The sequence below is a fragment of the Sciurus carolinensis genome, chromosome 14 (assembly GCF_902686445.1).
Source record: "Sciurus carolinensis chromosome 14, mSciCar1.2, whole genome shotgun sequence".
In the NCBI taxonomy this organism is placed as follows: Eukaryota; Metazoa; Chordata; class Mammalia; order Rodentia; family Sciuridae; genus Sciurus; species Sciurus carolinensis.
In genome coordinates this window covers 20,523,550-20,533,994 of record NC_062226.1, presented here as the reverse complement: position 1 = coordinate 20,533,994, position 10,445 = coordinate 20,523,550, and the positions used below count along the sequence as shown (strand labels likewise).

At 44.5% G+C, this 10,445-nt stretch overlaps 1 protein-coding gene across 2 annotated transcripts in view; it reads left to right on the top strand.

Moving 5' to 3' along the window:
- Window positions 1–906: 906 nt before the first annotated feature.
- Rgs3 (regulator of G protein signaling 3) overlaps window positions 907–10,445 on the top strand; it is a 118,364-nt gene continuing 108,825 nt past the window's right edge. The window contains exon 1 of one of the 2 annotated variants that reach the window (XM_047524114.1): window positions 907–1,090. In XM_047524114.1, coding sequence (XP_047380070.1) covers window positions 1,012–1,090 — 79 coding nt within the window. In that variant the 5' untranslated portion in view covers window positions 907–1,011. The remainder of the gene's footprint in view (window positions 1,091–10,445) is intronic. The other variant, XM_047524112.1, reaches the window with a different exon arrangement.

The following is a 10,445-nucleotide window of genomic DNA, read 5'->3' as shown; positions in this document are numbered from 1 at the left end:
CTTGACCACTCATGGAACCACAAATACCCACTTGGTAATGAAGTCAGGGGACCAGGGACAAACACCAACACTTCCCATTTTTAGATTTACATGAGACCAGCAGCTTTTCCTCCCACAGTGGCAACAGTCAGAGATTTGCACAGCAGATGTCTTGGTGTGAAACTGCTCCCCGGGGTGTCTCATGAATGTTTGCCGACAAATCCACACAAGCGCTGACCTTCCTTCTAGCTCTGCCTGCTTGCACCAGACTCTGGAGATTCAAAGTGCCTACCCACTCTGCCAAGCCCCTTCCCTGTCCTCAGATGCTAGGGGCCTGCTCTACTGTCTGATGGCAGCAGGCTGCACATGGGGGGCCATGAAGCTGGCTGGAGCAAGCTGCTCCCATATGTTCCTGTGCTAGGCTGCTCTCATCCAAGAGGAGGTTCAGAAGGGTGATCTGGGCTGGCAGAGAAAGGGGCTGGAACCTGGTGGGGATGGCCCGTCCAAATGCAGGAACACTTTCTCAAATCCTGCTGCGCCTGGCCAGGAGGGTGCTCCTTTGACCTTGCTCGGTTCTGATGATTACAGGTCGGAGCTTCAAAGCTCTGGCTAATTGCAGCCTGGGGGAGCTGGGCGAGCAGGCCAAGCCCGCCCGAGTGGGCGCGCCAGGCCCGGGCCTCTATCAGGGCTGGCACTTTGAGCCTGAAGCGCGGAGCCGGGGGTCCGGGACAGCCGCCGGGTGCAGCCAGTTCCTCTGGCTGCTGGTGACTGTCCCGGTTGCTCGGGGCGCCCACGCCTCCTCCCCTCTGGCCCGCGTCCGCCGGGTCAGGTGGAAATCTCCCCATTCAAACCAGCGCGGGCCAATCAGGGCCCGGCGCGCCCGGCCGTTCCCCAGCGCCGCGCAGCCCGGCCTCTGGCTCCCGCCCGCCGCCGCCCCGAGGCGCTGGTGCAGGGCGCGGGCGAGCCCGCTGCCCCGGTTACCCGCACAACACAGCCGCCTCGGGTTACCCTGCCCTCCCGCAACGGGACGCCATGGAGCGCTCCCTTCACCGCGTCTCCCTCGGGAGCCAGCGCGCCCGCCGGGACCTGACCTTCTACCTTTCCACCTTTGGTGAGTGCCTCGGGGGCAAGGCGGATAGGCTGAGGGTGGTGACAGGTGAGGCTGGGCAGGTGCTCTTCCCACCTGGGGGCGACTTCTCTGGCCCCTTCCTCCTGTGGTCGCCCAGAAGGGCTCAGGACACAGGCTCAGGCGCAGCAAGCCGCGGGACACCACCTGCTGCCGGGTCGCTGGTGCCAGCTGCAGTTGGTTCTGCCTCACTTGGCTGGAATAATTACTCCAGTTAATCCTTCAGAGACCCGGTTTGTCACCACGGAGTTTCCCATTAGCAGGCAGCTCAGGTGCGATCAAGGTTTAGTTTCTGGATATCTCATTCACCCACTTGCCTTTGACTCAGGGACTCAACAGGTGCAGGGTCAGCCCAGGTAGCCCTGCCTCCTGTGGTGCACCCTGGAGGCTGTAATCTGACTTCTTCATTGGGTGTCTGGCCTCGAGCCCAGATGGGAGAATCCTCTCCTTCAAGACAGTGCTTGGGAGAATTCCAGGGCTGCCCTTGGACTTGAAGTGGACAGAAAGGGGCAGCAGGCCTCCACTCCCAAGCTCCTAAGTGTGCAGACTGAGTTCCTCCACATCCCATCTTGGCAGCAGCTGTCTCAAAGGCCTGGGCAATCCTGACCTTCCAAGTATCCATAGTAAAGATAACAGCCCTTTTCTAGGGTACAGCCCTTGTTTCTTCCCTGGGCCTGCAACTCCCTGTGCAGAGGGGTTATTTTTCCTCTGTGAAGGCTTAGACCCAGAGAGAGGAAGATCTCCCATGAGCCAAGGCTGGTACCTGAACTTGAGCTTCTGGAGGTGATCAGACAAGCACATTTTTGTTTGAATTTACATACAATTTCCTTATAAAGATTGGGATGGTTATTGCAACATAACTGGACTTTGCCCCCATTCAAAGGCAGAGCAGCCCAAGAGTCAGGCCTCTCTGGGGTTCTTGGCTCCCCTGCTCTTAGATTCACTCCTGTCCAACACACTTGCCTCTTCTCAATCTGCTTTTATCCCTAGGGGCAGAGAGAGTGATAGAGAAGCAGTGACTTGACCCATAGAGGTGGCCTGCCGCCTGGTCTCCTGGAATTCACTGGTCTAGCAGGTGGAAGATAATAAAGAGCAATGAACTCTAGCCACCAGTTGTTGACCACTCACTAGGTGCCATTCCTTGTGCTTGGCGAGTTGCCTGCATTGCCTCATAAAGCTCATTAGGCATTAAGCTCCCAACCCCACAAGCCGATTCCTGTTGATCCCATTGGGAGACTCTGAGAAGAATCTGGGTGAAGATGCTGCTGGCTCTGGCTTCCCGAGCGACGACACATAAAGGGAGCATGACCATCTCCGAAAATAGAGACAAAATTGTCTTGATCAGAATTCCCTCCAGGGAGAGTACTGAATAGTACATATATTGTTCGTGAGTGAGATAAACATTGTCCTTTGTCCCCCCATAAGGGGCATGTTCAGGTAACATTCACTGACTGTCCCCTGCCTTCTGTGGAGGTGTTGACCTCAGGGGAGGGTTTTGCAAGCTGAGGCTAGGACTTGCCTACTCTAGAGGGATTTTTTCCCTTATTGTAGTAATTAATGTACTTTGAAGAAGTCATTAGTATTTTCCCCAGGATTATATCTTTTTTGGGGGGATGGTGCTAGGGATTGAACTTGGGCGCTCAGCCAGTGAACCACTTCTTCATCCCTATTTTGTATTTTATTTAGAGCAGGGTCTCACTGAGTTGCTCAGGGCCTCACTTTTGCTGAGGCTGGCTTTGAACTCATGATCCTCCTGCCTCAGCCTCCCAAGCTGCTGGAATTACAGGCTTGTGCCACCACACCCAGCTTATCTTTTGTTTTGATTAGGATATTTGTTAACTTTTTTTTATTGGCATAAGTTTTATTGAGATATGATTCACATACACACAATTCGTTTATTTGAAGTGTACAATTCAATGGTAATTGTACAACCATTATCATGATCAATTTTAGAACATTTTCATTACCCAGTCTTCTCTCACCTTCAGTTCAGGTGATCACTAATCTCACTCACAAACAATATATGTACTATTACTTTCTCTCTCTGTAGATTTGCCTGTTTTGAACATTTCATATAAATGGAATCATATAATATGAGTTTTTCTGGGACTGACTTCTTTCACTTATGATGTTTTCAAAGTTTACTTATGTTGTAGCATGTATCAATACTTCATCTATTTTTATGACTGAATAATATTCCATTGTATGGGCATACCACATCCTGTTTATCCCTCCAGCTGTTGGTGAATATTTGAGTTGCCTCCACTTTTTGGCTATTATGAATAATGCTGCCATGAACATTTATGTACAAGTTTTTGTGTGGACAGATGTTTTTATTTCTCTCTTATGCCCAGGAGTAGAATTGTTGGATCATACAGTAACTCTGTGTTTATCTAGCTGAGGAACTGTCAAAACTTTTCCAGATTGCACCATTTTTCAGCATCAGCCATGTGTGTGGGTTTTGATTTCTTCACATCCTCACCAACACTTGTTATTATCTGACTTTTTAATTCCAGCCATCCCAGTGAACATAAAGTGGTATCTTAATTATGGTTTGCTTTTGCATTAACCTGAAGACCAGTGATGTTGAGCCTTTTTATATGCTTGTTGATATTTGCATATATTCTTCAGAGAAAAGTTTATTCAGATTCTTTTGCTCATCTTTATATTGGGCTATTTTTCTACTACTGAGTTAGAAGATTTTTTCCCCCCTATACTCTAGATGTAAGTCCCTTATCAGATAAAGGATTTGCAAATGTTTTATTTCAATCCGTGGATTTTTTCACTTTCTCTATAGTGGTTTTTGAAGACCAAGTATTTTAGTTTTGTAGAAGTTCAATTTATCTTTTCTTGTTGGTACTCTTGATGTCAAATCTCTGAATCTCTGGCTAGGTGAAAAGTCACAAAGATTTACTCCTTTGTATTCTAAGAGTTTCATAGTTTGACTCTTATATTTATGTTTTAATCTATTTTGAGTTAATTTCGTATATGGTATGAGCTAAGGATCCATTTTTTTCTTTTGTATGTGGCTATCCAGTTGTCCCAGTACCATTTATTGATAATATTTTTATGTCCCTGTGGATGATCTTAGTACCTTTATTGGAAAGCAATTGATCATGGGATTATTTCTGGACTCTCAGTTCTATTCCATTAATCTGTTTTTCAGTCATTATGCCAGTACCACACTGTCTTGATTACTATTGTTTTGTAGTAAGTTTTAAAATTAGGACATATAAATCCTTCAATTTTGTTCTTCTTTTCCAAGATTATTTGGACTGTCCTGGGTCCCTTGAGTTTCCATCTGAATTTTGGGTATAATATTTTATATAGAAAATAAAAATCAAATTTCACAAAAAATGTTAGATAAATATTCATAGAGTGTTTTATTGAAGGAATTCCAGCTTATTAGCTTGCCTGATGAGTCACATTATTAACCTACCCGGGGTCTCTGAACCAAATTATCACCCTACCTGGGATCTCTGGTAGCATGGAAGTGGTGAGTGACCGGGAGAGAACAGGTTGCCTTCCCTGCAGGGTGTCTGGGCCAGGAGAGATGACGGGCAGGCTGGACGTGTTCTGAGGGGTGCAGGTAGCTGTAGACATGGATGGCACACCCACCTCTCTTTAGAAATGCCACCCCAATGACACTGCAAGATGAGAGCTGGAGGGAGCAGCTCTAAGTGCAGCTCTGGCGGGTGCCCGGAGTCTCTGGTTCACCGGAAGGAAGAGGCTGTGCTGAAGGCAGAGTAGGCTAAGGAACAGTGTGGATTCGCGGGCCCTTTCCTTTCTTTTTCCGTGTTAACTGGGGCCCTGTTCTACTGTTCCCTGCCCCTCATCAGAGGCCGTGGGGGTAAAGGATTCATTTTCTGTAGCAAGAATGAAGCCTGAGAACATGTCCCAGCTGCTGCCTGTGCCAGGCAGTGTGAGGCTGGCCCTTCCGTGTGTCCCTGCTGGAACGTTTCCAGCCCTCCCAGGCTTGCTTGGGACACCTGTCCATTTCTCAGGAGCTTATCACGTGCTGGTTGGAGTCCTCAGTGTTGACTGGTTTCCTCTCTCCTGGAGTCCATCTGCTGGGGAACTTTCAGAGATTCCTCAAAGTTACTGGTGGGTCCAGAGCTCTCTGCCCTCTCTTTTAATTCTATGGCTGCCCTTTTAAAATATTTTCTAATGTGATGTGTTACACACAAGCTGAAAAGTACCCCCCACAGAGATGGGCCGTTCAGTGATTTATCATAAAGAACATGCCTTTCTTTATCCAGAGTCAAAATTCGAATATTACCAATATCCAGAAGCTCATGTCTGATATATAATTTTGTTCTTTATGATTTGGTTCAAAATATTTTCTAGTTTGCATTGTTATTTCTCTTCCAATCCGTAGATAATCTAGAAGTGTATTTCTTAATTTCCAAACATTGAGGGTTTTCTAGCAATATACATATTTTAATATTTTGTTTTAGTAGTAGGTGGACACAACACCTTTATTTTATTTTTATGTGCTGAGGATGGAACCCAGGGCCTCATGCATGCTAGGCAAGCGCTCTAGCACTGAGCGACAACCCTGGCCCTTCTAGCAATATTTTTATCGTTTATTTTATATTTTGATCAGAAAATGTCCTCTATAGTTTTTTGAAATTCACTGAGGTTTGTTCAGTGATCCAGCAGATAGCCAGTTTTCTGGGTGTTCTGTGAGCACTCAGAAATAATTTTGTGGCAGTTGTGTGCAATGTTCTCTGCAAATGTCAAGCCTAGGTCAAACTTGCTAATTGTATTGCTGTAATATTTTGTATCCTTGTTGATTTTTTCCAGTTTGTTCTATCAGTTACCAAGAGAGGCGTGTTAAAATTCCCACTATAATTATAAACTTGTCTACTTCTCATTGGAGTTGTGAGTTCTTCCTTTATATATTTCAAAGCTACAGTAAGAACATTCAAATTTAGAATTATCATCTTTCTGGTGAATAGAAACTTTCATTACGAAATCTTCTTTGGCTATGAAGTCTTCTCTTTATTTCTAGATGCAATCTATTTTCCCGGTATTAGCATAGCTCCCCAGGCATAACGTTTGCCTGTCCTATCTCTTCTGATCCTTTGCCTCCCGCTCCTTCTGTGTCTTTACATTTTAGGTGTGCTGTGTCTGTCCCAAAGGGCAGGTATGGAGGTGCCATCCTTCTTCTTCATGCAGAACTGAGATGGAGTCTTCCTTCAAAAAGATCTTTATTTGCTTGTCAGTTGTGTGGGGTCACTAGCATTCTGCTGAGATAATCTTCCCCCTCCCCTCCCCCTCCCCCTTCTTCTTCCCCTCCCCTTTCCTCCTCCCCCTCTCCCTTCCCCTTCTTCTCCTCCTCCCCCTTCTCCTACTCCTCCTTCCCTTCTTTCCCTCCTCTTCCTCCCCCTTTTTCTTCTCCCCTTCCTCTCCTTCCTTTTCTCCTCTTCCTTCTCCTCCTCTTCTTACTTCCCCTTCCCCCTCCTCTCTCCTCTTCTTCTTCCTTCTCCTCCTCCTCCTCCTCCCCCCTCCTCTTCCTTCTCCTTCTTGTCTCACAATGTTGCTGGGGGCTGGTCTTGAACTCCTGGGCTCAAGTGATCCTCCTACCTTAGCCTCCTGAGTAGTAGGATAATCTTAATTAAATGTTAGGGACTGAAATTATTTGCGGTTGAGCCAACAGTCCCTTGAGGAACTGTGTGTGTGATTGTAATTTACCCTATTCCTAAGGAGCAACCCTTCAGGGTTGCAAACAGTAGGGGCTCAGAAGAACTGGACCTCTTGGGACGGCCTGCTCACCAACCCTTTTCCTCAAGACCCAAGAGGCAGCCAGAACTCTGCTTGGCCCTTCAGCCTTCCCCTTGGAGTCTGGAGCTACCCCAGGAGGAATGAGCTCAGGAGAACACTTGCTGTACTTTGCAGACCTCCGTCCCCCCAGAGCCTGTGGCCCTTCCTCTCTGTCTGGTTAGAGCTCTGAGAAGACGCTTTTAGATATTTTGTACAGGTTTTCCGGTTTTCCTCAGTGGCTCTGTCATCCCAGACATGGAAGTCTCCAATACGTTTCTCATTTTTCTGAGTTTTTGGTTTGTTTTTTCCCCTCCCTCCCCCCGCCCCGCCCAGTGGGCGTGGCCCCTGTGCCAGGACTTCACTTGGTCATCCTCACAGCCCTGTCCCAGCAGCAGTCACAGTGTTAGTCCCACTGTGCAGTGATGGAGCAGGATCTGCACCAGGTCTCCCTGACCCCAAAAGCCACACTTTGTTCATAGTCTCGTGCTTCCTCTCTTGTGTTTTTTGTATTAAACTTGTTCTGCTGGAAAACCATATTTGATAATTAAAAAAAATAACATTAATGTAAGACATAATGAAAATAAATTATGGATTCCCTTGGGTGGCTTCAAGCCATCAGCCAGCGCATAACAGATGCTCATCATTATAAAATAATACATATTTAATTACGGAGAAAAAGTTGTAATATGAAATGGAGAGGGATGATGAGTAGCTTTTAAATATAAAATTGATGATTTTGGACTTAAAAATCATATGACTTTATGTATGTGATTTAAAAAATATTATAATAATGAAATCTAAAGGAAAATCATGGAAGGTAGAATAACATGAATTTTCTACACATAATAGCATTGTGTATAAGTTCATATAAAAGAAAGCTGTTTGCTCTGCAGGTGACACATTTCATGAATGCATTGGGCTGTTCGTGGTTTACATGGGACAATTCCACATATTGCAGTTCAGTGGCAATGGGCATGGTTTAAATCTACCATCATCCTTTATTGAGAAAATCAAAGACTTCAGAAACAGGAGGTCTTTGTTCCTTAGTCATATGTTCTGTTGTATCCTAAAATTGTATTTTGTCTTCACAGTTTTTAAAGTTGAAAAATTGCCTCATGATTTATGTGGCTTAATTGTGGAGGTAATTTATTCCAATATTTATTGGCTTAAATGCCCATTTATTATCTCACTATTTCTGGAGTCAGGAGATTGGGAGTAGCGACAAGGGTATTTTATTTATTTATTTTTTCTTTATTATGGTGATAATAGTCATATTTTTTGTTATCCAAAAGGAGTATTATTTCTCATGTATGTGGTTCACACATGAATACATAATGACAAATGACCATGAGCCATAAGCATGTCAGCATTCTGGTCTTCTCAGCTTCCACCAGACCCACTAAGCTCTGTGTATAATGTTCTAAAGCTTTTCCAGCTCACAGCTCTTCAAAATCCTCACCCTGCAAACCAGTTCGAAAGCCTCCTTCTTTTTTTTGAGTGAAAATATATTTTATTTTGTTTTATTTTTTGTTTTTTCTCTTTCAGCATTTTTTATTGGTACTTTACAGTTATATATAATGACTGGATTTGTTGTTACATATCCATGCATGCACAGAGTGTAACCATATAATTTGACCAATATCTCTCGCCAGCACTTCTCCCCTCCCTCCCATCCCCTACCCACTGGTCCCTTTCCTCTACAGATCTTTTGATTTTCATGAGATACCCTCCCCCTTTCTTTTCCTTTTTCCTCTCTAGCTTCCACATAGGAGAGGAAACATATGTCCCTTGACCTTCTGAATTTGGCTTATTTCATTTAACATAATGGTCTCTAGTTCCATGCGTTTTCCTGCAAATAGCATAATTTCACTTTTCTTTATGGCTGAATAAAACTTCATTGTGAATACATGCCATATTTTCTTTATCCATTCATCCACCGATGGACACCTAGGTGGTTCCATAGATCAACTGCTGTGGCTGTGCTGCTGTCAACATGGCTATGCATGTATCACTGTGGTATGTTGACTTGAACTCTTTAGGATAAATACCGAGGAGTGGGATAGCTGGGTCATATGGTGGTGGTCCCATGCCTAGTCTTTTGAAGAACTTCCATACTGCTTTCCATAGTGGTTGTACTAATTTACAGTCCCACCAATGGTTTTAAAGTGTTTCTTTTTCTCTCTATCTACAGGGGTGGTTTTGGCTCAGGGTATCTCATGGGGGTTGCAGTCAAGATGTTAACTGGAGCTGCAATAGTCTGAGTAGGCTTTACTGGGGCTGGGGGGGGGTCTCTTTCTAAGTCCTCCTCATAAGGCTCTTAGCAGGAGGTCTCAATTCCTTCTACCTGTTGTTATAAACCTTCTATTTCTCATCACGTGGGCCCCTTCATAGGGCTGCTTGAGTTTCCTCATGACATGGCGGCTGGCTTCCCTCTGAGCAGGTGAAAGTAAGGTGAAAGTAAGAAAGAACCCCCATAAAAAGACAAGTAGCCCAATTTAATAATGGACAAGGGTTTGAATGGACATTTTCCTGTAGAAGAAATATTCCATGGTGAATAGCACATGAAAAAGTGCTCAATGTCATTAGTGTCAGGGATATGCTAATCAAAACCAGTGGAAGACTGTGATGCTAGAATGGCGGTCATTAAAAGGGACAATAACAAGTGTTGGAGAGGATAAAGAGAAATGGAACTCCTTGTACATTGCTGGCAGGAATGTAAAAGTGGTGCTCCCACTGTGGAAAAGAGTCGGGCAGTTCTTCACAAAGTTAAATATAGAGTTACACGGATTGCATTCCTTCTATTTTATGTATTCAGGAGGAGTGAAAACATATGCCCACAAATGTGTGCATGTTGTATTTGTGTCCCCAAAGTGTGCCCAAACATTTGTTGTGCACAAAGGCTCACAGCAGCATTATTCACTATATCCTCAAGGTGGAAAGAATCCAAACAACTATCAGCAGCTGAACTAAACAGGGCATATCCATACAATGAAATATTGTTTGGCCATTAAAAGGAATGAGGTGTTAATATCTGCTACAATGTAGGCGAACTTTGGGAGTATTATGCTCTGTGAAAAGAAGCCAGTGACAAAAGACCATGTGTTTTATGATTCCCTTTATATGAAATGTCCAGAATAAGCAAATGTACGGAAAGTGGATAAGCAGTTGACAGGACCTACAAGGGAGAGGGGAATTGGGAGTGGCTGCTAATGAGCATAGAATTTCTTTCTTTTTTTAAAAAAAATTATTTGTTCTTTTTAGTTATACTTGGCAGTAGAATGTATTTTGATATATCATATATACATGGAGTATAACTTCCCATTTTTGTGATTTTACATTATGTACAGTCAACACTGGTCTTGTGACATAGGAAACATATGAACATAGGAAGGTTATGTCTGATTCATTCTACTGTCTTTCCCATTCTCATCCCCCCTTCCCCCCACTTCTATTCCCCCTGTCTAATCCTGTGAACCTCCACTCCTCCCTGCCTGCTCCCCCTGCCTATTGAGAGTCAACATCAGCATATTGGAGAGAATATTTTGCCTTTATGTTTTGGGGATTGGCTTATTTC